At 46.2% G+C, this 27,057-nt stretch overlaps 1 protein-coding gene and 1 long non-coding RNA gene across 2 annotated transcripts in view; both read left to right on the top strand.

Moving 5' to 3' along the window:
• USP20 (ubiquitin specific peptidase 20) overlaps positions 1–21,766 on the top strand; it is a 99,284-nt gene extending 77,518 nt beyond the window's left edge. Inside the window, exons 23-26 of the mRNA XM_082263109.1 lie at positions 754–856; positions 2,376–2,447; positions 16,192–16,363; positions 21,249–21,766. Of these exons, the coding sequence (XP_082119235.1) occupies positions 754–856; positions 2,376–2,447; positions 16,192–16,352 (336 nt within the window). The 3' untranslated portion in view covers positions 16,353–16,363; positions 21,249–21,766. The remainder of the gene's footprint in view (positions 1–753; positions 857–2,375; positions 2,448–16,191; positions 16,364–21,248) is intronic.
• A 795-nt stretch (positions 21,767–22,561) lies between these two features.
• On the top strand, positions 22,562–23,170 carry LOC309560223. The gene is made up of 2 exons (XR_014225499.1): positions 22,562–22,744; positions 22,924–23,170. It is a non-coding gene; the product is annotated as an uncharacterized lncRNA (long non-coding RNA).
• Positions 23,171–27,057: the final 3,887 nt, after the last annotated feature.

Raw genomic sequence — 27,057 nt, 5'->3', positions numbered from 1 at the left:
GATTCTAGGGGGAAGAGGATGACCTGATCCTAGGGGGAGGAGGATGACCTGATCCTAGGGAGAGAATGACCTGATCCTAGGGGGAGGATGACCTGATCCTAAGGGGGGAGGATGACCTGATCCTAGGGGGGAGGATGACCTGATCCTAGGGGGGGAGGATGACCTGATCTTAGGGGGAGGAGGATGACCTGATCTTAGGGGGAGGAGGATGACCGGATCCTAGGGGGAGGAGGATGACCTGATCCTAGGGGGGAGGATGACCTGATCCTAGGGGGGAGGATGACCTGATCCTAGGGAGAGGATGACCTGATCTTAGGGGGGAGGATGACCTGATCTTAGGGGGGGAGGATGACCTGATCCTAGGGGGAGGATGACCTGAGGACCTAGGGGGAGGATGACCTGAGGACCTAGGGGGAGGATGACCTGATCCTAGGGAGAGAATGACCTGATCCTAAGGGGGGAGGATGACCTGATCCTAGGGGGAGGAGGATGACCTGATCCTAGGGGAGGAGGATGACCTGATCCTAGGGGGAGGAGGATGACCTGATCCTAGGGGGAGGATGACGATCCTAGTGGGGGAGGATGACCTGATCCTAGGGGGAGGAGGATGACCTGATCCTAGGGGGGAGGATGACCTGATCCTAGGGGGGAGGATGACCTGATCCTAGGGGGAGGAGGATGACCTGATCCTAGGGGAGGATGATGCAGAGTGCACTGCTAACGCTATCATGTTGTGTTTCTTCCATCTTATAGCTAAATAAAGCATTCCAGGCAGAAGAGTCCCCCAGTGTCATCTACTGTATCAGCATGCAGTGGTTCCGGGAGTGGGAAGCCTTTGTCAAAGGCAAGGACAATGGTAAGGTCTTTCATCCCAGCCAAGAGAAGTCTAGAACTATAGTGAGTTCATTTGTGAGTTTGGAGACCTCTTCACAGATAGAATTATTGGAAATCCCTGTACTTATTTCTGAGCCAGATGTTCAAAATCCAGGTCACTGACTATGCTTTTTCTGATGAACAGTGGTACACACCTGATTGCCACCCTTTTCTCATTGGGTGGAAGAAGGGGCCAACCAGATTTTTTAGTAATTTGAGACATTATAAGTGCTTGTTCACACACCCTAACAGAGGCATAACTAGAACCTTTAAGGCCCTGGTGCAAGAAACCATAAAGGGCCCCCCTCGTCCCTGACCGGGGGCCCTTCCCACTGATCCTCCCATCGTGGGATTCTTTATCACGGTCCAGCAGTGGGCCACCTTCCTGCTGTCTTGGGGTAACCCCACTGTGGCAGGAACGCCAGAGCCCAGTCGCAAGTGCGACCTTTGCGAACCCTTGTAGTTCCGCCACTGGTAGTTTTTTTTATTTTTGTTTTTTTGTTGTTTAGAATTTTATCTTTTATTATTTTATACATATTTTTTTGGGGGATCCCTGTTGGGGGGCTGTGGTGAAATATCAGGGATCTAAAGAGACCCCAGAGGTCTCACTTTTAAGGGAGAGAAAGGGACTGAGAACAGAATCATCAGTCCCTTTCTCTGCAGCATCAAGCTGCACAGAATGAATGAACAGGAATAGCTCTGTACAGAGCTTCCCGCTCACTCATAATCTGAAGCATAGGGAATTTACTATGCCTCAGCTATGAATGAATAAAACAGTCAGTGATCGGTATGGATCACTGACACTAGACAAGGAAGGGGCCGGTAAATGACACATTTACTGGCCTTTCTCCGCTCTCCATCCTGACAGATCCCCCGCAGCAGAGGGTGGGAAAGGATAACTTGGCAGTGCTGCGGGGGGGGGGGGGGGGCACACACAGGAGCCTGGGTCAACAGGACAGTAATAAGGAGGTGGTGGCACTGGCAGGAGTGGCATGCAGAGGAACCGATGCCTTCCATTTCCCCCCTGCAGCTGCTGAACGTCTATGGGAGGTAGAGGAGGAGAAGCCGGCATTCAGCGACTACATGGAGGAATCGGGTCCTCTACATGCTGCCAATCCCATCGCTCCTTCCTATCTTGCTATACATGGGGGCCCGCATGAGCCCCCTGGAGCATGGGGCCGGGTACGTACGTCCCTGCACCCTAAATAAACAGGTACGTCCTCTCTCCAGTTTTGCAGGCCATTTTTGGCAACCCTAAAGGGCCATACACACTATACAATTGTCTTTAGATTTTTCCCTTTAGATTTACCAAAACCATATAACATGAGGTCAAATCTAAACACTTTCAATTTGTATGCAGTCAGGCAGGTCCTTGTACTACACAGTAAAGGTAAATCTAAAGGAAATCTAACCATAAAAGTTATATAGTGTGTATCCAGCTTTACCTAGTAAGAAGATTTTTTTTGTGTCTCTCTCATTGATGTTCCTTCTTTTTCTCCTAGACCCTCCAGGTCCAATAGACAACAGTAAGGTGGCATTGACAAAGAGCGGAGGATTTGTGCAGCCCAAGCAAGGTGAGAGTGTACATTGGCTATCCGATTCCTGATAGCTGTCTCTGATTATATACCATTACATCTGATTATATACCAATACGTCTGGTTATATACCATTACGTCTGATTATATACCAATACGTCTGATTATATACCATTACACCTGATTATATACCAATACACCTGATTATATACCATTACATCTGAAATAATCATGTAATGATTACAGGTCACTGTGCCTGTATTAGGACCAGTGGTTGGCTGCTCCTCTATGTCATGTGTGAACTATAATATGTTTTGCTCGCACAGTGTAATAGGTATCTCTCATAGTGCAGATACCAGAAAAAGATACGGCTGCTCTCCACAGCTGAGATAAGATTATGAAGTTCCTTAAGGCCCCTTTCACAAACGGTCCGCCTGACAGTTTTTTTGGCGGATCTACGGTCCCCCCATGCATCCCTATGGGGCATCGGATGTCAGCGGAGACATGTCCGCTGACATCCGATCCGTCAAATCTGGACGGATGGAAACCCTATTTTCCATCCGTCCAGTGGATCGGATTGCATGGGATTGGATGAGAATGGACCGACGGTCCGTTCCCATCTGATTCCCCCATAGAGATGCATGGGGAACTGATAGCTGTGTCTCCGCACACAGCGCAGAGAACAGCTGTCATCCTCCTGCTCAGCGGGGGATTGGCGGATCGATCCCCCGCTGAGGTAAACGGAGTCCGTCGGACAGGCGGGCTGTGTGAAAGAGCCCCAAGGCCCCTTTCACACGGGCTTTCTGATCCGATCTGCCTGTCAGTTTTTTCAGGCAGACCGGATCGGATGCTCCATGCAGCCCTATGGAGCGGCGGATGTCAGCGGAGACATTTCTGCTGACACCCGCTGCTCTCCGATCCGATCCTGTCCGTGAAAACCAGACGGATGGAAGCCCTATTTTCCATCCGTCTGGACGATCAAATCGGATAGGATCCGATGAGAATGGACAGGCGGTCCGTTCTCATCCGATTTCCCCATAGAGGAGAGCAGGGATCTGACAGCTCCGTCTCTGCACACAGAGCAGAGATGGAGCTTTCATCCGCCTGCTCAGCGGGGATCGGCAGATCGATCCCCCGCTGAGCAGAACGGACTCCGTTGGGCGCACCGCCCGTGTGAAAGGAGCCTTATGGGCCATACACACTATACAATTGTCTTTAGATTTTTTCCTTTAGATTTACCAAAACCATATAATATGAGGTCAAATCTAAACACTTTCAATTGGTATGCAATGTGGCAGGCCCTTGTACTACATAGCTGAAGGTAAATCTAAAGGAAATCTGACAGCAAAAGTTGTATAGTGTGTATCCAGCCTTAGTCATCATCAGTTTAGACAGACAGAGGTCAGGTTAACGTTTCACACAACACACCGTGCTTGTTCACAACATCAATATAGCAAAAACACATGCTATTTAAGGCGTGGGCTCGAGGAAAAACCACACCTCGAACCACCATGTGTTTTCAATTGCCAACTAATTGCGTGACCATTCCATGCTCCCAGTATAAAGAACATAATCACACAATAGCCAAAAATAGTGCAAAAAGTATCATACATGAACAAGAGACAAGAAAATTATCGACAAAATACTAATAAAATATGCAAATAAAAATGCATGTAAGAAAAAAAAAACAAGAAAAAAAGAGAAAAAAAAACAGAGAAAACAAATAATATATATATATGTAGACTTTCTGCAACTTAGTAGCATACAAACATACATGAATGAAAGATTTTATGATACACAAAATACATGTTAAAGCCACAATACCTTTCACATTCATGATGCGTGATGTAGATACATCACATGGACCGCCTTATGTACATCAGAAGGGATATGGGAACAAATAATCAAACAAAAGGAACAACGGACGATCATAACAATTCCGCTGTCCAGATATCATCATCATCAAAAAACCACAAATCCCAATGTGTAGAAACGGAGGAGCTACACCGCAATTGGGCATTAACGGAACCATGATATGAAAATAAATATAGGTATAAAGATAAAGGTATATATTTAACCCTAAAAATGAATTACATCTCACAACACTACCATGATAGCCCAATAACGGCTGCACACTCCCCAAATGGAACCAGTGCTAGCCCAATAACGAACGCACACTCCCCAAATGGAACCAGTGCTAGCCCAATAACGACCGCACACTCCCCAAATGGAACCAGTGCTAGCCCAATAACGACCGCACACTCCCCAAATGGAACCAGTGCTAGCCCAATAACGACCGCACACTCCTCAAATGGAACCAGGGCTAGCCCAATAACGACCGCACACTCCCCAAATGGAACCAGTACTAGCCCAATAACGGCCGCACACTCCCCAAATTGAACCAGTGCTAGCCCAATAACGGCCTCACACTCCCCAAATGGAACCAGTGCTAGCCCAATAACGACCGCACACTCCCCAAATGGAACCAGTGCTAGCCCAATAGCAACCGCACACTCCCCAAATGGAACCAGTGTTAGCCCAATAACGACCGCACACTCCCCAAATGGAACCAGTGCTAGCCAAATAACGACCGCACACTCCCCAAATTGAACCAGTGCTAGCCCAATAACAACCGTGCACTCCCCAAATGGAACCAGTGCTAGCCCAATAACGAACGCACACTTCCCAAATGGAACTAGTGCTAGCCCAATAACGACCGCACACTCCCCAAATGGAACCAGGGCTAGCCCAATAACGGCCGCACACTCCCCAAATGGAACCAGGGCTAGCCCAATAACGGCCGCACACTCCCCAAATGGAACCAGTGCTAGCCCAATAACGACCGCACACTCCCCAAATGGAACCAGGGCTAGCCCAATAACGGCCTCACACTCCTCAAATGGAACCAGTGCTAGCCCAATAACGGCCGCACACTCCCCAAATGGAACCAGTGTTAGCCCAATCACGGCCTCACACTCCTCAAATGGAACCAGTGCTAGCCCAATCACGACCGCACACTCCCCAAATGGAACCAGTGCTAGCCCAATAAACGGCCTCACACTCCTCAAATGGAACCAGTGCTAGCCCAATAACGGCCTCACACTCCTCAAATGGAACCAGTGCTAGCCCAATAACGGCCGCACACTCCTCAAATGGAGACAGTGCTAGCCCAATAACGGCCGCACACTCCCCAAATTGAACCAGTGCTAGTCCAATAACGGTCGCACACTCCTCAAATGGAACCAGTGCTAGCCCAATAACGGCCTCACACTCCTCAAATGGAACCAGTGCAAGCCCAATAATGAACGCACACTCCACAAATTAAACCAGTGCTAGCCCAATAATGCCCGCACACTCCCCAAATGGAACCAGTGCTAGCCCAATAACGGCCGCACACTCCTCAAATGAAACCAGTGCTAGCCCAATAATGCCCGCACACTCCCCAAATGGAACCAGTGCTAGCCCAATAATGCCCGCACACTCCCCAAATGGAGACAGTGCTAGCCCAATAACGGCCGCACACTCCTCAAATGGAACCAGTGCAAGCCCAATAATGCCCGCACACTCCCCAAATGGAACCAGTGCTAGCCCAATAACGAACGCACACTCCACAAATGAAACCAGTGCTAGCCCAATAATGCCCGCACACTCCCCAAATGGAACCAGTGCTAGCCCAATAATGCCCGCACACTCCCCAAATGGAGACAGTGCTAGCCCAATAACGGCCGCACACTCCTCAAATGGAGACAGTGCTAGCCCAATAACGGCTGCACACTCCCCAAATGAAACCAGTGCTAGCCCCAATAACAAACGCACACTCCACAAATGAAACTAGTGCTAGCCCAATAATGCCCGCACACTCCCCAAATGGAGACAGTGCTAGCCCAATAACGGCCGCACACTCCTCAAATGGAGACAGTGCTAGCCCAATAACGGCCGCACACTCCCCAAATGGAACCAGTGTTAGCCCAGTAACGACCACACACTCTCCAAATGGAACCAGTGCAAGCCCAATAACGACCGCACACTCCCCAAATGGAACCAGTGCAAGCCCAATAACGGCCACACACTTCCCAAATGAAACCAGTGCTAGCCCAATAACGGCCGCACACTCCTCAAATGGAGACAGTGCTAGCCCAATAACGGCCGCACACTCCCCAAATTGAACCAGTGCTAGTCCAATAACAGCCGCACACTCCTCAAATGGAACCAGTGCTAGCCCAATAACAGCCTCAAACTCCCCAAATGGAACCAGTGCTAGCCCAATAACGGCCGCGCACTCCCCAAGTGAAACTAGTGCTAGCCCAATAACGGCCACTCACTCCTCAAATGGAGACAGTGCTAGCCCAATATGAACGCACACTCCACAAATGAAACTAGTGCTAGCCCAATAATGCCCGCACACTCCCCAAATGGAGACAGTGCTAGCCCAATAACGGCCGCACACTCCTCAAATGGAGACAGTGCTAGCCCAATAACGGCCGCACACTCCACAAATTGAACCAGTGCTAGCCCAATAACGAACGCACACTCCACAAATGAAACTAGTGCTAGCCCAATAATGCCCGCACACTCCCCAAATGGAACCAGTGCTAGCCCAATAATGACCGCGCACTCCCCAAGTGAAACTAGTGCTAGCCCAATAACGGCCACTCACTCCCCAAATGAAACCAGTGCTAGCCCAATAACATCTGCAAACTCCCCAGAGGGAACCAGTGTTAGCCCAATCACAACCGCACACTCCCCAAATGAAACCAGTGCTAGCCCAATAACAACCACAAACTCCCCAAATGGAACCAGTGCTAGCCCAATAACAGCCGCACACTCCCCAAATTAAACCAATGCTAGCCCAATAACGACCGCACACTCCCCAAGTGAAACCAGTGCTAGCCCAATAACCACCACACACTCCCCAAATGGAACCAGTGCTAGCCCAATAACGACCATTCACTCCCCAAATAAAACTAGTACTAGCCCAATAACTGCTGCACACTCCCCAAATGGAACCAGTGCTAGCCCAATAACAGCCGCACACTCCCAAAATGGAACCAGTGCTAGCCAAATAACGACCGCACACTCCCCAAATTGAACCAATGCTAGCCCAATAACGACCTTTCACTCCACAAATGAAACCAGAGCTAGCCCAATATCGTCCGCACACTCCCCAAATGGAATCATTGCTAGCCCAATAACAGCCGCACACTCCCCAAATGGAACCAGTGCAAGCCCAATAACGACCGCACACTCCCCAAATGGAATCATTGCTAGCCCAATAACAGCCGCACACTCCCCAAATGGAATCATTGCTAGCCCAATAACGACCGCACACTCCCCAAATGGAACCAGTGCTAGCCCAATAACAGCCGCACACTCCCCAAATAGAACCAGTGCTAGCCCAATAACGTCCGCACACTCCCAAATGGAATCATTGCTAGCCCAATAACGACCGCACACTCCCCAAATGGAACCAGTGCTAGCCCAATAACAGCCGCACACTCCCCAAATAGAACCAGTGCTAGCCCAATAACGGCTGCACACTTCCCAAATGGAACCAGTGTTAGCCCAATAACGGCCGCACACTCCCCAGATGGAACCAGTGCTAGCCCAATAACGACCGCACACTCCCCAAATGGAACCAGTGTTAGCCCAATAAGGAACGCACACTCCACAAATGGATCCAGTGCTAGCCCAATAACGGCCGCACACTCCCCAAATGGAACCAGTGCAAGCCCAATAATGACAGCACACTCCTCAAATGAAACTAGTGCTAGCCCAATAACGACCGTTCACTCCACAAATGAAACCAGTGCTAGCCCAATAACAACCGCACACTCCCCAAATAGAACCAGTGTTAGCCCAATAACGGCTGCACACTCCCCAAATTGAACCAGTGCTAGCCCAATAACGGCCGCACACTTCCCAAATGGAACCAGTGCTAGCCCAATAACGGCCGCACACTCCTCAAATGAAACCAGTGCTAGCCCAATAACGACCGTTCACTCCACAAATTAAACCAGTGCTAGCCCAATAACAACCGCACACTCCCCAAATAGAACCAGTGTTAGCCCAATAACGGCTGCACACTCCCCAAATTGAACCAGTGCTAGCCCAATAACGGCCGCACACTCCTCAAATGGAACCAGTGCTAGCCCAATAACGACCGTTCACTCCACAAATTAAACCAGTGCTAGCCCAATAACGGCCGCACACTCCCCAAATGGAACCAGTGCTAGGCCAATAACAACCGCACACTCCCAAATGGAATCATTGCTAGCCCAATAACAACCGCACACTCCCCAAATAGAACCAGTGTTAGCGCAATAACGGCTGCACACTCCCCAAATTGAACCAGTGCTAGCCCAATAACGGCCGCACACTTCCCAAATGGAACCAGTGCTAGCCCAATAACGGCCGCACACTCCTCAAATGAAACCAGTGGTAGCCCAATAACGACCGTTCACTCCACAAATTAAACCAGTGCTAGCCCAATAACAACCGCACACTCCCCAAATAGAACCAGTGTTAGCCCAATAACGGCTGCACACTCCCCAAATTGAACCAGTGCTAGCCCAATAACGGCCGCACACTCCCCAAATGGAACCAGTGCTAGCCCAATAACGGCCGCACACTCCTCAAATGAAACCAGTGCTAGCCCAATAACGACCGTTCACTCCACAAATTAAACCAGTGCTAGCCCAATAACGGCCGCACACTCCCCAAATGGAACCAGTGCTAGGCCAATAACAACCGCACACTCCCAAATGGAATCATTGCTAGCCCAATAACAACCGCACACTCCCCAAATAGAACCAGTGTTAGCCCAATAACGACTGCACACTCCCCAAATGGAACCAGTGCTCAACACTCAAATGGGAAACAACCAAAAGTCAGTAGAGGGGTAACTACTACTTTTTTTTTTATCCCAGGAAATACTAGATGAGAACTTTTATAGAACCTTATGTAGGTGTGATGTTTCCCAAATAAATAGGAAAAATAATTAATGATATGAATGAGTAACAAAACCTGTCAGTGCAATAGGAATGTCCTCTGTTTCTATTTGGAAGTCATGCTGTCAGCACACAGGCAGGAAATCGCTTTTTAGGATGTCAAATCCCTGGCTGTCTGTTATCTGCTTTAATAGATGCTTTATAAAAGGGGCATTGGGTATTCATTTAGCTTCATTTGTCACTAATAATCTGATCTTTAGCTAGATCCAGAGTTATTTTTTTTTTGTGGCTGAATGTGTCACAGGCTAGTGAGCGCAATAATCGTATTTGTGCTTACCTGACCTGTCCGATAGATCTTTGGGCGACTTGGCCAGCTAGATAAATATACAGTGCATCTGGAAAGTATTCACAGCTCTTAACTTTTTCCACATTTTGTTATGTTACAGCCTTTTTCCAAAATGGATTAAATTCATTAATTTCCTCAAAATTCTACAAACAATCCCCCATAATGACAACATTATAGAAGTTTGTTGGAAAATCTTTGCAAATGTATTAAAAATAAAAAATCCCATGTAGATAAGTATTCACGGCCTTTGCCATGACACTCAAAATTGGGCTCAGGTGCATCCTGTTTCCTCTGATCATCCTTGAGATGTTTCTTCAACTTGATTGGAGTCCACCTGTGGTAAATTCAGTTGATTGGACATGATTTGGAAAGGCACACACCTGTCTATATAAGGTCCAACAGTTACCAGTGCATGTCAAAGCACAAACCGAGCCATGAAGTCCAAGGAATTGTCTGTAGATCTCAGAGACAGGATTGTATGGAGGTACGGATCTGGGGAAGGGTACAGAAACATTTCTGCAGCATTGAAGGTCCCAATGAGCACAGTGGCCTCCATCATCCTTAACTGGAAGAAGTTTGGAACCACAAGGACTCTTCCTAGAGCGGGCCACCCGGCCAAACTGAGCAATCGTGGGAGAAGGGCCTTAGTCAGGGAGGTGACCAAGAACCCGATGGTCACTCTGACAGAGCTCCAGTGTTTCTCTGTGGAAAGAGGAGAACCGTCCAGAAGAACAACCATCTCTGCAGCACTCCACCAATCAGGCCTGTATGGTAGAGTGGCCAGACGGAAGCCACTCCTCAGTAAAAGGCAGATGACAGCCACCCGGAGTTTGCCAAAAGGCACCTGAAGGATTCTGAGAAACAAAATTCTCTGGTCTAATGAAACAAAGATTGAACTCTGTGGCCTGAATGGCAAGCGTCATGTCTGGAGGAAACCAGGCACCCCTCTTCACCTGGCCAATACCATCCCTACAGTGAAGCATGGTGGTGGCAGCATCATACTGTGGGGATGCTTTTCAGCAGCAGCAACTGGGAGACTAGTCAGGATCGAGAGAAAGATGAATGCAGCAATGTACAGAGACATCCTTGATGAAAACCTGCTCCAGAGCGCTCTGGACCTCAGACTGGGGCAAAGGTTCATCTTCCAGCAAGGCAACGACCCTAAGCACACAGCCAAGATAACAAAGGAGTCACTACAGGACAACTCTGTGAATGTCCTTGAGTGGCCCAGCCAGAGCCCAGAATAGAACCAAATTAAACATCTCTGAAGAGATCTAAAAATGGCTGTGCACCGACCCTTCCCATCCAACCTGATGGAGCTTGAGAGGTCCTGCAAAGAAGAATGGGAGAAACTGCCCAAAACTAGATGTGCCAGGTTTGTAGAATCATACTCAAAAGGACTTGAGGCTGTAATTGGTTCTTCACCAAAGTATTGAGCAAAGGCTGTGAATACTTATGTACGTGGGATTTTAGCTTTAGCACCCATGACCTAGTGCATTACCAAAAATATATTTTAAGGTAGTAGAAATGGATACTCACGAGAATGCAGCTTGTAAGAGCCAATACATCACAAGATGCCATACAGTGAAGGATGCACATACTCCAAATACACCCAGCTATGGTGCCAAGAAAATGAAGATAGAAAATTCCGCGCTTATGGACAAGAAATTGGCTGCAGCCAACCTCAAAATATGGTCCAAAAGGACTATATCAGTAAATATAGCCCCTACCTCACCTTACCCTATATGGTGCCAAGATAATACCATAGCAGGGTGTAATTGGAGTATGCACAACCTATATGTAATTGGAGCACGTGTATTGACTCTTACAAGTTGCATTCTTGCGAGTATCCATTTTTACCAGTTTTTATTGCCCTAATAAATATTTTTGGTGCTTGCGCCTCCCTGGAGACGGACCTGCAAGGCAGGAAAGCCTAACCCGCTCATGTAGACAGGATCTTCTCTGGAGAGCAGCAGGAGAATATTGCTCATCTCATTCTTGTTTTGTTTTAATAGTTTCAAACGATATTCACAAATATCCAAGCAAATGATATAGAGGCCATATATAACCTTCATATGACAATCAGAGCATCACTGTATCATAGGGGCCTAGATCCCATTCTTGTTGCATTCATTATGTTCCTATAGATTTTGCTGCACTGTACAAAGTAATAGGGGTCAGTCAAATCAGTCCTTGTATCTTAAGGTTGTACATTTCTTTTTATTAGTTTTAAAAGGGAACAATACAAAGTCATTCCAACAGTAACAATAAAACATTGCATGAAACTATAAGTGGGTGCAGTCAACATGAACAAAGTACACATGCAAATGGTTGGGCACAAAGTACACATGCAAATGGTTGGGCACAAAGTACACATGCAAATGGTTGGGCAATGTCCGGCATGTTGAACATAGAAAGGGGAAAATAAATTAAAAAAAAAAAAAGGGAAAAGACAGAACGGGGAGAAGAAGGGAGACATTTATAGACCTCTGTGTCCGGCTACTAATACCATAAGTTCAGTGGTAGTATCTGTCAGTTAACCTCCCTGGCGGTCTGATTATGTCCCGATTTCTAAAAGCGGTAAATTGTTTTGCATGGAAATTGTTTTACATTTTAAAACTCACCTTCCCCTGCGATCCCCCGCTGTCCTCCCCTGCCGTCCTTCCCCGCCGTCCTCCAGCTGTCCTGCCCCGCCATCCTTCCCGCTGTCCTTCCCCGCCATCCTTCCCCGCCGTCCTCCCGCTGTGTGCACGGCCGATTTCCGGTACCTGTCTTCCGGTTCCCTTCCCTGCAAGCGTTGCAAAACAGGGCGGTGAAACCAGGGGCAAATTCAAAAATGTAAATACACCAAATGAGATGATACAAAGCTGTGATTCTAACGGATTACACTGTATCATCCCATTTCACCACAGGATTTCACCTGGTGACTTTTCCAGTGCCCTGCCTGTGCTTTTCCAGTGCTTTGTGCCTGGAAAATAGAGACCGACCATGGCGTCCAAAAAGCGTTTTTTTTTGCGCAAAAGTGCTTTTAGACGAACTGGAAAACAGCGACAGCGAAACAGAGTTACTTGAAGAACTGAGCGATAGCGATTGGTGGGAAATTGGTCATCTGGTATGGATAGTGAGGACAGCGACGATTCTGATGTCTCTTTCTGGCACATCGCTCCATTGGAAATTCTGAAGAATCATTTGATAAACTTCCCAAATTGCACAAGCTATGTGCCAGAAAGAGACATCAAAATCGTCGCTGTCCTCACTTTCCGTACCTGATGACGAATTTTCCCACCAATCGCTATCGCTCAGTTCTTCAAGTAACTCCGTTTCGCCGTCGCTGTTTTCCAGTTAATCTAAAAGCGCTTTTGTGCAAAAAAAAAAAACTTTTTTTTGGACGCCATGGTCGTTCTCTATTTTCCAGGCACAAAGCACTGGAAAAGCACAGGCAGGGCACTGGAAAAGTCACCAGGTGAAATCCTGTGGTGAAATGGCATGATACAGTGTAACTTGTTAGTATCACAGCTTTGTATCATCTCATTTAGTGTATTTACACTTTTGAATTTGCTGCCGGTTCCACCCCCCTGCGTCGCAACGCTCACAGGGAGGGAACCAGAAGGCAAGTGCCGGCAATCGGCCGTGCACAGAGCGGGGAGAGAGTGTGAGGACGCCGGGGGATCGCAGGGAAGATGAGTAACATTCTGGGGTAATCCCAAGTGTAGCTCGGGGTTACCGCTTTTGGTACTGAAACTTAACCCGCGAGCCACACTCGGGAATACCACCAGGGGGGTTAAGCTGGAATCTATCCGTCCATAGCTTCCAGTGAGAGTCAAAACTTTTCCTAGTCCCTTGCCTAGTAACTATCATGTATTCAAATTTAAAGTGTATACGAACAAGCTCTACAACTTCCCCAGGGTTTGGGGCAATGGGCACCTTCCACCTCCTTGCTATAATGAGTCTAGCCGCCAGTAGTACAGTCAGGTCCATAAATATTGGGACATCGACACAATTCTAATCTTTTTGGCTCTATACACCACCACAATGGATTTGAAATGAAACAAACAAGATGTGCCTTAACTGCAGACTTTCAGCTTTAATTTGAGGGTATTTACATCCAAATCAGGTGAACGGTGTAGGAATTACAACAGTTTGTATATGTGCCTCCCACTTTTTAAGGGATCAAAAATAATGGGACAGATTAACAATCATAAATCAAACTTTCACTTTTTAAAACTTGGTTGCAAATCCTTTGCAGTCAATTACAGCCTGAAGTCTGGAACGCATAGACATCACCAGAGGCTGGGTTTCATCCCTGGTGATGCTCTGCCAGGCCTCTACTACAGTCTTCAGTTCCTGCTTGTTCTTGGTGCATTTTCCCTTCAGTTTTGTCTTCAGCAAGTGAAATGCATGCTCAAATCGGATTCAGGTCAGGTGATTGACTTGGCCATTGCATAACATTCCACTTCTTTCCCTTAAAAAACTCTTTGGTTGCTTTCGCAGTATGCTTCGGGTCATTGTCCATCTGCGCTGTGAAGCGCTGTCCAATGAGTTCTGAAGCATTTGGCTGAATATGAACAGATAATATTCCCAGAAACACTTCAGAATTCATCCTGCTGCTTTTGTCAGCAGTCACATCATCAATAAATACAAGAGAACCAGTTCCATTGGCAGCCATACATGCCCACGCCATGACACTACCACCACCATGCTTCACTGATGAGGTGGTACGCTTTGGATCATGAGCAGTTCCTTTCCTTCTCTATACTCTTCTCTTCCCATCACTCTGGTACAAGTTGATCTTGGTCTCATCTGTCCATAGGATGTTGTTCCAGAACTGTGAAGGCTTTTTTAGGTGTTTGGCAAACTCTAATCTGGCCTTCCTGTTTTTGAGTCTCACCAATGGTTTACATCTTGTGGTGAACCCTCTGTATTCACTCTGGTGAAGTCTTCTCTTGATTGTTGACTTTGACACACATACACCTACCTCCTGGAGAGTGATCTTGATCTGGCCAACTGTTGTGAAGGGTGATTTCTTCACCAGGGAAAGAATTCTTCGGTCATCCACGACAGTTGTTTTCCGTGGTCTTCTGGGTCTTTTGGTGTTGCTGAGCTCACCGGTGCGTTCTTTCTTTTTAAGGATGTTCCAAACAGTTGATTTGGCCACACCTAATGTTTTTGCTATCTCTCTGATGGGTTTGTTTTGTTTTTTTCAGCCTAATGATAGTTTGCTTCACTGATAGTGACAGCTCTTTGGATCTCATATTGAGAGTTGACAGCAACAGATTCCAAATGCAAATAGCACACTTGAAATTAACTCTGGACCTTTTATCTGCTCCTTGTAAATGGGATAATGAGGGAATAACGCACACCTGGCCATGGAACAGCTGAGAAACCAATTGTCCCATTACTTTTGGTCCCTTAAAAAGTGGGAGGCACATATACAAACTGTTGTAATTCCTACACCTTTCACCTGATTTGGCTGTAAATACACTCAAATTAAAGCTGAAAGTCTGCAGTTAAAGCACATCTTGTTTGTTTAATTTCAAATCCATTGTGGTGGGGTATAGAGCCAAAAAGATTAGAATTGTGTCCATGTCCCAATATTTATGGACCTGACTGTATATGGGTAACAATAGTAGGTCCAAAGGGGGTAAATTTGTCGATACCAAGATTCAAAATTTAATGCCCTGGGTCTGGTGGAGTAAGGATGCCCATGATCTCTGATACAAGTCGGAAAACGTTCCTCCAAGAGCCCGTGAGGCTCTTACAGGTCCAAAACAGAGATGTCCAACCTCCCCACACTCCCTCTAGCACAAAGGCGAAGAAGAGGGTAGGAGCCTGGAGATACGTAAGTGGGTGAGATACCACCATAGGCAAATTTTTTTAGATAATTCCCAGTGATTTATACAGTGTGAGGTTTTATAGATGGATTTAAGGGCCACTTGCCATTGTGAGTTAGTATATGAAGATCCTAAGTCTGTTTCCCATTTATAAGGAGTCGATTTATCAAAGGTTTAAGGTTGTACATTTTAATGTCACTACCATGTGACATGGTAATGTCTCCAGGGAGGCGCAAGCACCAAAAATATTTACCTGTACACTATTTACAGACACACACACACTAAGACTAATCTTTGCACACCTGAATTAAACCCAAAGACGCTCAGAATGCAGACCGCGGCCACACCGGACCTGTGTAAAAACCGGATCCATTGCGAGCAGAGCACACTTGCATGTAATGCGAATTTAATGCGGGGAATTTGGGTAGAAGGACATTCATCTACTGTTTAAGAGAAATGAGCAATCAAAAGAAGTTCAAACAAACATGTAGAGAACATTCAGACCTATGAAGATAGTGTCTCTGGTGGTAAATGAGCTCAATGCACCAGTGCTGCATGGCTACAGTATTAAGCACTGGCCCTCTTCTATTAATGGAAGGCATAAGTGATATTTCATGGATTCTAGTCCTCATCTGATCTGCTTTTCTTGCCTTTTCCAGGTGCTGATTATGGCCAAATCTCTGAAGAAACGTGGAATTACCTGTACACTATTTATGGAGGAGGCCCAGAGATAGCCATACGACAAACCATCACACTGCCTCATGAGGTGGCCAGTTTACACGGGGAGCAGAAGATAGAAGCTGAGACACGGGCTGGCTAGCAATGACCAAAGTAATGACTCTTGTTTTATGTTTTACATGAATCTTAACTAAAAGATTACTCTGCAAAGCTAGGAAGGAGCTACAATAAATACTTTGATGCGCAACTAACCATGGGTTATGTCTTTACCCCTTACTATGCACTCTGCAGAGAATTGCATTAAACAGTACGGGGCTGATTTATAAAGCAGTAGTACTTGGAAGTCAGTAGAGTGCTACTCCTCTGAATATAAAGCAGCTGTACTCATAGGTCAGTATAGAGTGCTACTCCTCTGAATATAAAGCAGTAGAGTGCTACTCCTCTGAATATAAAGCAGTTGTACTCATAAGTCCGTAGAGTGCTACTCCTCTAAATATAAAGCAGCTGTACTCATAAGTCAGTAAGTCCTCTGAATATAAAGCAGCAGAGTGCTACTCTTCTGAATATAAAGCAGCAGAGTGCTACTCTTCTGAATATAAAGCAGCAGAGTGCTACTCCTCTGAATATAAAGCAGTAGAGTGCTACTCCTCTGAATATAAAGCAGTTGTACTCATAAGTCCGTAGAGTGCTACTCCTCTAAATATAAAGCAGCTGTACTCATAAGTCAGTAAGTCCTCTGAATATAAAGCAGCAGAGTGCTACTCTTCTGAATATAAAGCAGCAGAGTGCTACTCCTCTGAATATAAAGCAGTTGTACTCATAAGTCAGTAGAGTGCTACTCCTCTGAATATAAAGCAGCAGAGTGCTACTCCTCTGAATATAAAGCAGGAGTACTCGTAAGTCAGTAGAGTGCTACTCCTCTGAATATAAAGCAGCAGAGTGCTACTCCTCTGAATATAAAGCAGCAGTACTCCTAAGTCAGCAGAGTGCTTCTCCTCTGAATATAAAGCAGTGCTATGAGTAGTGCTCTTTATACAGTGGGTACGGAAAGTATTCAGACCCCCTTAAATTTTTAACTCTTTGTTATATTGCAGCCATTTGCTAAAATCATTTAAGTTCATTCTTCTTCCTCATGAATGTACACATAGCACCCCATACTGACAGAAAAACACAGAATTGTTGACATTGTTGCAGATTTATTAAAAAAAGAAAAACTGAAATATCACATGGTCCTAAGTATTCAGACCCTTTGCTGTGACACTCATATATTTAACTCAGGTGCTTTCCATTTCTTCTGATCATCCTTGAGATGGTTCTACACCTTCATTTGAGTCCAGCTGTGTTTGATTATACTGATTGGACTTGATTAGGAAAGCCACACACCTGTCTATATAAGACCTTCCAGATCACAATGCATGTCAGAGCAAATGAGAATCATGAGGTCAAAGGAACTGCCTGAATAACTCAGAGACAGAATTGTGGCAAGGCACAGATCTGGCCAAGGTTACAAAAAGATTTCTGCTGCACTTAAGGTTCCTAAGAGCTCAGTGGCCTCCATAATCCTCAAATGGAAGATGTTTGGGACGACCAGAACCCTTCCTAGAGCTGGCCGTCCGGCCAGACTCAGCTATCGGGGGAGAAGAGCCTTGGTGAGAGAGGTAAAGAAGAACCCAAAGATCACTGTGGCTGAGCTCCAGAGATGCAGTCAGGAGATGGGAGAAAGTTGTAGAAAGTCAACCATCACTGCAGCCCTCCACCAGTCGGGGCTTTATGGCAGAGTGGCCCGACGGAAGCCTCTCCTCAGTGTAAGACACATGAAAGCCCGCATGGAGTTTGCTAAAAAAACACCTGAAGGACTCCAAGATGGTGAGAAATAAGATTCTCTGGTCTGATGAGACCAAAATAGAACTTTTTGGCCTTAATTCTAAGCGGTATGTATGGAGAAAACCAGGCACTGCTCATCACCTGTCCAATACAGTCCCAACAGTGAAGCATGGTGGTGGCAGCATCATGCTGTGGGGGTATTTTTCAGCTGCAGGGACAGGACAACTGGTTGCAATCGAGGGAAAGATGAATGCGGCCAAGTACAGGGATATCCTGGACAAAACCTTCTCCAGAGTGCTCTGGACCTCAGACTGGGCCGAAGGTTTACCTTCCAACAATACAATGACCCTAAGCACACAGCTAAAATAACGAAGGAGTGGCTTCACAACAACTCCGTGACTGTTCTTGAATGGCCCAGCCAGAGCCCTGACTTAAACCCAATTGAGCATCTCTGGAGAGACCTAAAAATGGCTGTCCACCAACGTTTACCATCCAACCTGACAGAACTGGAGAGGATCTGCAAGGAGGAATGGCAGAGGATCCCCAAATCCAGGTGTGAAAGACTTGTTGCATCTTTCCCAAAAAGACTCCTGGCTGTATTAGATCAAAAGGGGGCTTCTACTAAATACTGAGCAAAGGGTCTGAATACTTAGGACCATGTGATATTTCAGTTTTTCTTTTTTAATAAATCTGCAACAATGTCAACAATTCTGTGTTTTTCTGTCAGTATGGGGTGCTATGTGTACATTCATGAGGAAGAAGAATGAACCTAAATGATTTTAGCAAATGGCTGCAATACAACAAAGAGTGAAAAATTTAAGGGGGTCTGAATACCTTCTGTACCCACTGTAAGTCAAGTCCGTAGAGTGCTACCCCTCTGAATATAAAGCAGCAGTACTCCTATTCAGAGGAGTAGCACTCTGCTGCTTTATATGCAGAGGAGTAGCACTCTACTGACTTATGAGTACTGCTGCTTTATAAATCAAGTCTGTAGAGTGCTACTCCTCTGAATAAAAAGCAGCGCTACTCATAAGTCAGTGGAGCGTGTCTCTTCTGAATATAAAGCAGTGGTACTCATAATAAATTAATTGTGAATAAACTATGGGTTTATGAGATTTGCAAATTCTTGCATTTTGTTTTATGTCCCAACTTTTTGGGAATTGGGGTTGTACTTTTTTACCTACCAGAGCATTTATTATGTTCTCTCAGTTTTGCAATTCACACACCTCTGCTGCACAGAGACACCATTCTATTACTTTCTAGTTTAGCTTTACTATTTTTTGGTCACCTTCTTTGTTATTGGACAAAGGTGGTGATGCTGATTGGATGGCCAATGAGCTTGCTGGAAGCAGAGCAGTTAAACGGGAAGCAGAGTTGCTGGACTAGAGAGAAGTATGTATGGAGTACCCCCTAGATCAGGGGTTTGTCAAACTTAATTTCTTTGGGGGGTCGCATCAGTATTATGGTGGCCTCAAAACACTGGTTGTATCTGAACGACTTATAAAAATGTATCTACTCTTTATCATATTGCATAATTGCCTCTGCATTTGATTATTACTGGATTTAGTAATATCTTACGACTCAAGCTGTGAAGGGCAGGTGCACACCAGCACGGACCAAACCAAAATTGTGCAACTGCGCTCTGAGAATTGACCTTCTGACCAACTTGAGCCACACACATGCGGTTAACAGAGACCTTACACTTAGCTTTTCTTGGATGCTTCAGCCTTACAGCCCCTTCAAGACCAGGGTAGTCTGGGACCACTGCAATCAAGACCAGGGTAGTCTGGGACCACTGCAATCAAGAGACAAACACAAGGGCACACCGGCCTAGCGCATTATCCTCCATAAAGAGGTTTTATTGAATAAAGAAATAAAAATACTCACAAACGAGTTCTTGGTATATGCATATCAAAGTAATGTGTTGCCGTCAGCGTCAGAAACTGAAGATGTACCGTCCTCAAAGGCTTGAGGTTTTCGAGGCTTAGCCTCTTCCTCAGAGCCTCTTCCTCAGAAAAGCATAAGCCATTTCATGCCTTTGAGGACGGTACATCTTCTGTTTCTGATGCTGACGGCAACACATTACTTTGATATGCATATACCAAGAACTCGTTTGTGAGTATTTTTATTTCTTTATTCAATAAAGCCTTTTTATGGAGGATAATGCGCTAGGCCTGTGCGCCCTTGTGTTTGTCTATTGATTGCACACCAGCACAGAGCCTATTCACACCCCTGTAGCAGATGATGCAAGTCTGTAGAGGAGGGTCTCACACCGCCAATATCATCCACAAGAAACTTTATTGTATTATGCTCAGACAAAACATGGTTCTGTCATGGTGTTCTGTCTGAGCAGTCTCCAATCAAGTTTCTTGCGGATGATACTGGCGGTGCGAGACCCTGCTCTACAGACTTGCATCATCTGCTACAAGGGTGTGAATAGGCTCTGTGCTGGTGTGCACCTGCCCTTCACAGCGTAAGTACTGGATGATACTGGCTGTGCACAACCTGCCTTTTTAACGGGAATAGAATGCCCAAAGCAGCGCCCCTTACGTCAGATGTCAAGAGCACCCCACCATCAGAAGTCAAAGAGTTCTCCACCATCCCTTACATCAAAGTGCACTCTCCTTACCTTGTACTGCTGCTGGGAAGAAACTAGGGGTGGAGTTGGGGAACAGAAAGAGCAGGGTCTGGAGTAGGACCACTAGAGTCAGCTGCTTGAGTCTACTGAATGACCAGGGGAGGTGGAAACAAGGGGGGTGCTGTGGCTGCACAGAGGGACGCAGGATCAGTAGGAGGAGTTCTCTCTGCTGCCGACTACTGGGGGGGTCCGAGTCAAGCTGAGCCTGTCCACATCTGTAGGAGCAGTTCTGGCAACTACTGAGACAAGATGGGGCAGGTATGAGGGGGGTGCCACAGCTGCAAGATGAAGTGTGAGGGCCACATGAAATGGCCTGGCAAGCCAGTTTCGGCCCTCGGGCCTTGTGTTTGACACATGTGCCCTAGAGGCTCTCTGCTAGAGCTGAGGAACCCAATCAGCACTAAATGCTGGCATTACCCAAATGTCAAACACTCTACTAGTTACCAGGCAAAAGAAACTTGTACAGCATTTAGACACAGGGCCTGTCCTGGAACAAGCATTGTAACGGATAGGCAATGCCAGCTTCCCTGACATGTTTCGTCTTATTTTTCATCATCTGCCTCCTTTGTCTTGCAGGGTCACGTGGACATGGAACCCTAGTGGTTAGCGTTGACTGCTGTGCCAGATCACTGCACTCCTAGAAGCACCTTCAGATGAGCTGTGCACACAGACACTGTTTTATCCTTAGTATTGTTTGGATCTAATGTTACGGACAAGAACTTCCCTGGTCTTAGTTTACCAAACTGTGGATCAATATAGGCTGAAACTCACCAATGTAAAGCTATTTATGCAGATCTTTAATGCAGGGGAAGGTAGAACTGTATGATTAGCATGCTGTCCATGTGTCAGAGGAGGAGAGACAGCTACCATTGTGACAACTGCTACAGCAAGGAGTAGCGTTATGGCGGCCTTGGAATTGCTTCGTCCTTCAGCCAGCTTGTCTTACTGCTAGTATTGCCTTGTTAATAGAACACTTACTCCTCAGTCAGTTTGTAGAGGGCAGATGTTCTGGAGATGATGTTCCGGCATCTGTGTCCGGAGGATCAGTTCATGGCTTGAGAGTGAATGTTAAAGAGGACCAGTCTTTGTGTTGCAGAATGCTGTAAAGGAGGAGCCTTTTCCTGTCCTAAGAATGGCCCTCCTCCTGGATTGTATGCAACTTACTAGAGCCGGACTAGGAGATCGCTTGTGGGAGAGTTTTGAGAAAGTGGCAGGAAAAGTGAGAGAGCTGCACAGAGGTCTTGTCTTCAAAACAGCTTTTCAGAACCTAATTCTCCTTTAACCTAACCTCCTAGTGTTGCTGTGGTAATGTGCTTGCAATAATGGAGGGGGGTCCTCACAAAACGCTAAAAAAAAGGAGAGGCTCCCCCCCAAATACATCCCTCAACCCAGCCTGGGCACAGGTGACCTACGCATTAAAGGAAACTTGTGACTTGGTGGGCACCAATACCTGATTTTTACCCCAACACTACAGAAGTATGTACTACATTATTAAATGACTGTCCCTCTTTAATGAGTCCTAAAAAGATTTACATAGCACTTCAACTGGAAGAACATAGAAGAAGCTTTATTTTATAGGAAGCAATGTTATGACCATATATGGTCTCTGCAGGGGTGGAGCTGTGTAGAGTAAGCCCACCTCTCAGGTCTAGCTACCCGGATCCTTTTCCACCTTAATGACCATATATGGCATCTGCTAGCAGGGGGGGCAGAGCTGTGTAGATTAGGACCGCCTCTCAGGTATAGTTGACCTGATCCTTACCCACCTTGATGACCATATATGGCATATGCTAGCAGGGGTGGAGCTGTGTAGAGTAGGCCCGCCTCTCAAGCAGGGTTGCCTTGATCCTTTCCCATGTTGATAGGAGATCTGTTAGTGGGGGGGGGGCGGAGCTGTTTAGAGTAAGCCCACCTCTCAGGTCTAGCTACCCTGATCTGTTTCCACCTTGATGACCATATATGGCATCTGCTAGCAGGGGGGGCAGAGCTGTGTAAATTAAGACCGCCTCTCAGGTATAGTTGACCTGATCCTTACCCACCTTGATGACCATATATGGCATCTGCTAGCAGGGGTGGAGCTGTGTAGAGTAGGCCCGCCTCTCAAGCAGGGTTGCCCTGATCCTTTCCATGTTGATAGGAGATCTGTTGGGGGGGGGGCGGAGCTGTTTAGAGTAAGCCCACCTCTCAGGTCTAGCTACCCTGATCCGTTTCCACCTTGATGACCATATATGGCATCTGCTAGCAGGGGGAGGGCAGAGCTGTGTAGATTAGGACCGCCTCTCAGGTATAGTTGACCTGATCCTTACCCACCTTGATACGTAGACAGTGTAAACCCACTAGACTTTGCCTTCTTAGCTTTAAACCATGTGCTGTAATCTGCCTCATGTTTATGTTTTCTTCACTGTGAAGTGCATGCTGCTGTGTTCTAGTAAATACTTAATGTACAGTATTACACAGCCCGTGGGCTGCTGGGATATTCAATAAATTAACAAGTCTTGCTCGGTTTGGAATGTGTTTTTTTTTTTAAGTGTGAAATTATTTTTATGTGTAAGGCTGAAATATTTTAATGTGTACTTTTTTTTTTATTTATGTGACTTAGGGATTTTTCTGGATGGTTCCCTATGACAACAAATGGCCCTTCTTCCATACATGGTCAAATGTATTCTTCATATGTTTCTTCTAGCAAAAGTTTGCCTCTTCATTAAAGGGTAACTCCACTTTCGTGGGGAAAAAAAATAGCAAATAAAGAGAAAAACAATACAGCGTATACAATTGCGACACAAATCATTGTAATTGAATGTTATTAAAAATGACCTTTCCTTTTCAATCTGCAGCTGTTGTAATTTTCTGAAATTATAATACAATATGGCCGCCTGGAGGTGTTCTGTACACAAAATGTATACTGACCACACCCCCAGAAACATCATTTCCTGCTTGTGTGATTGGCTCACTGATTTTCCCAGAAGTCTGCTTAATCACTTGCTTACCGCCGCAAGTAGATATACTGCGGCGGTCAGCCCCGTGCAGGCAAAGTGACGTATATACACGTCACTCGCCTGCGAGCCAATAGGGGGCGAGCTCGCGCCGCCAGAGGCGCGCTCCCGCCCCCGCTCGTTCACTGTGGTCCCGGCGCGTGTGACCGGCGGACCCGATGTCCGCCGGCCACTCGCGATCGTCCGTTACATCGGGAGAAAGGCAGGCGGCTAATGTAAACAAAGCCGCCTGTCATTCTCCCCTGTGTAACAGCAGAGATCATACGGTCCTGCTATGAAAAGCCACATCCCTGCACAGCTAGAATCACGCCCCTAGGGACACACTTAGCCACTACATCACTAATAAAGTTAACCCCTTCCCTGCCAGTGTCATTTTTACCGTAACCGTGCATATATATAGCACTGATTACTGTAGAAATGTCACTGGTACCCCCAAAAGTGTCAAAAATGTCAGTCAAGGATCCGATCTGTCCGCCGCAATGTCGCAGTCCCGCAAAAAAAATCGCAGATCGCATTACTCGTTAAAAAAAAAAACAATAAAAATGCCAAAAATCTTTCCCTTAGTAAACGCAATAACTTTTGCGCAAACCAATCAAAATACGCTTTTTGCGTTTTTTTTTTTTTTTACCAAACATATGTAACCTAAAACAAATTGGCCTAAAATGTTAAAAAAATTGGATTTTTACATTTTTTTTGGGGGGGGGGGGGGGAATTTCATATAAAAAAATGTGAAAAATATTGTTATTTTTGCAAAATTGTCGCTCTTTTTTTGTTTATAGCGCATGATCCAAAAATCGCACAGGTGACCAAATACCACCAAAAGAAAGCTCTGTTTGTGGGAAAAAAAAGACGTCAATTTCATTTGGGTACAGCAATTGTCCGTTAAAGTCACGCAGTGCCGGTTCGCAAAATACCCCCTGGTCAGGAAGGGGGTAAAATCTTCCGGGGCTTAAGTGGTTAAGATACAAGTCCGATTTCTGGCATCCCCTGCAACAAAAATGTCATTTTTGGTGAGATACTCCCAATAGGAACACGCCTAAAGGGATGCAGGCCTAGCAGATTTCCTTATTAGAGCCCTGCAGCTGCCACAGCTGATAGATAATTATGAAACCACTCCCATTTGACCCACTCAGCACAGAGGAACAAACAATGATTTCTTCAGAATAACAAAAGGTAACAAAACAAACGCATTTAAAAATGCAAAACCGCATTTTTGGTGTAGGTCCATTGAAGTCTATTGCACATAAAATGCAATCTACTGCGGGGAAAAAAAGTCCCTGACCCTTTCCAAAAACGAATAGATGTGAGAGTGTACCATAGGAAGCCATGTTAAAGGGACTGTAGTGCGTTTCTGCAGAACCTAGGGTAATCAGTAAAACCGAGGAAAGATTATTGGGCAAAGGCTGGCCATTGATATAAAAGCAGACACACATCTGTATAACAGTATAAAAGACTTTATTTGAACAAAACAAATAAATAAACCAACAGTAAATAATAAAAAGGAGTAAAATCCAAAGCCTTATCCCCACATCTGCTCCATGTGAAGAAGAACCGGGTTCCGTGAAGCCTTCCCTATGTTGTATTTTTAGTGCTTCCTGATTTGATTTAGCCGTGTCCCTTCTCCACTGCCATGACTGTCCTGTAAACCAGGGATTTCCAAACTACGGTCCTCCAGCTGTTGCAGAACTACACATCCCATGAGGCATTGTAAAACTCTGACATTCACAGACATGACTAGGCATGATGAGAATTGTAGTTCTTCAACAACTGGAGGGCTATAGTTTGGAGACCCCTGCTGTAAACCATCGAGGGGCTGCAGAACCCAGCTTAGCATGGTATGCGTTCCTCACTACTTGGAAAGCCCTTACATTGCCCATTACCATTGTGAAGCAAGTAAAAGATTGCTTTACAAATATATACAATCAGCATTTATGAAAACCTCTGGAGGCATTGTGACATGGGTGCTCAACCTGAGCCCCTCCAGCTATTGCAGAACTACAAGTCCTATGAGGCATTGGCAAGCTGCTGTAAGTTACAAGCATGACTTCCAAAGGCAGAGGTATGATGGGACATGTAGTTCCGAAACAGCTGGAGGGCCCAAGGTTGAGTACCCAGCAACAGCTGAAGGGCCCAAGGTTGAGTGCCCAGCAACAGCTGGAGGGCCCAAGGTTGAGTACCCAGCAACAGCTGGAGGGCCCAAGGTTGAGTACCCAGCAACAGCTGGAGGGCCCAAGGTTGAGTACCCAGCATTAGCTGAAGGGCTCAAGGTTGAGTACCCAGCAACAGGTGGAGGGCCCAAGTTTGAGTACCCAGCAACAGCTGGAGGGCCCAAGGTTGAGTACCCAGCAACAGCTGAAGGGCCCAAGGTTGAGTACCCAGCAACAGCTGGAGGGCCCAAGGTTGAGTACCCAGCATTAGCTGAAGGGCTCAAGGTTGAGTACCCAGCAACAGGTGGAGGGCCCAAGTTTGAGTACCCAGCAACAGCTGGAGGGCCCAAGGTTGAGTACCCAGCAACAGCTGAAGGGCCCAAGGTTGAGTACCCAGCAACAGCTAGAGGGCTCAAGGTTGAGTACCCAGCAACAGCTGGAGGGCCCAAGGTTGAGTACCCAGCAACAGCTGGAGGGCTCAAGGTTGAGTACCCAGCAACAGCTGGAGGGCTCAAGGTTGAGTACCCAGCAAAAGCTGGAGGGCCCATGATTGAGTACCCAGCAACAGCTGGAGGGCCCAAGGCTGAGTACCCAGCAACAGCTGGAGGGCCCAAGGTTGAGCACCCATGTGTTATATAATTAATTTGCCTTTTCCAACCTGGCATGAGAGATCTCTTACTGAACATATTAGCTCCCTGGTCCCTTTGGGTCACTGTCCTGAGACAAGTATACAAGTCCTTATTGGCATACTCATTCAGGTCAGTGACTCAAAGGGGGAGATTTACTAAGGCTGAAGTACTCAGAGGCTGATTGGCTACCATGCACAGCTGCACCAGAATCCATGCACAGCTTGCACCAGAATCCAACTGCAGCTTCTCAATTAAGATTAGGCAATAAACCTGGAAGTTGATTGGTTACTATGCAAAGCTGCACCAGATTTTACACTCTCCAGTTTTAGTAAATAACCCCCAAAGTATCACTATAAAAAAATCAACATAAGAGTTGGGCAACGTTTGAAGTCATAACCAGCTCCTGCATGTTACACAGCCCCTGTCCTAGGGTGACAACACTCACTGTACTGTATCCACAGAGACAGGGCTGGCCTAAGACATTGTGCTGCCTGGGTCCAAGAATAAAATGAAATCATGCCCACCAAAAAGGTCCCCACATCTATTATTTTATATCATGATAATTAAAACTAAACCTACATTTATTTGGAAGTCAGATTTACATGCAACAGCACCT

The sequence above is a fragment of the Pelophylax lessonae genome (genome assembly GCF_965119305.1).
Source record: "Pelophylax lessonae genome assembly, chromosome: 7".
Classification (NCBI taxonomy): Eukaryota; Metazoa; Chordata; class Amphibia; order Anura; family Ranidae; genus Pelophylax; species Pelophylax lessonae.
Note: the sequence above shows the minus strand (reverse complement) of the source record. Positions and strands in the feature narration are given on the sequence as shown.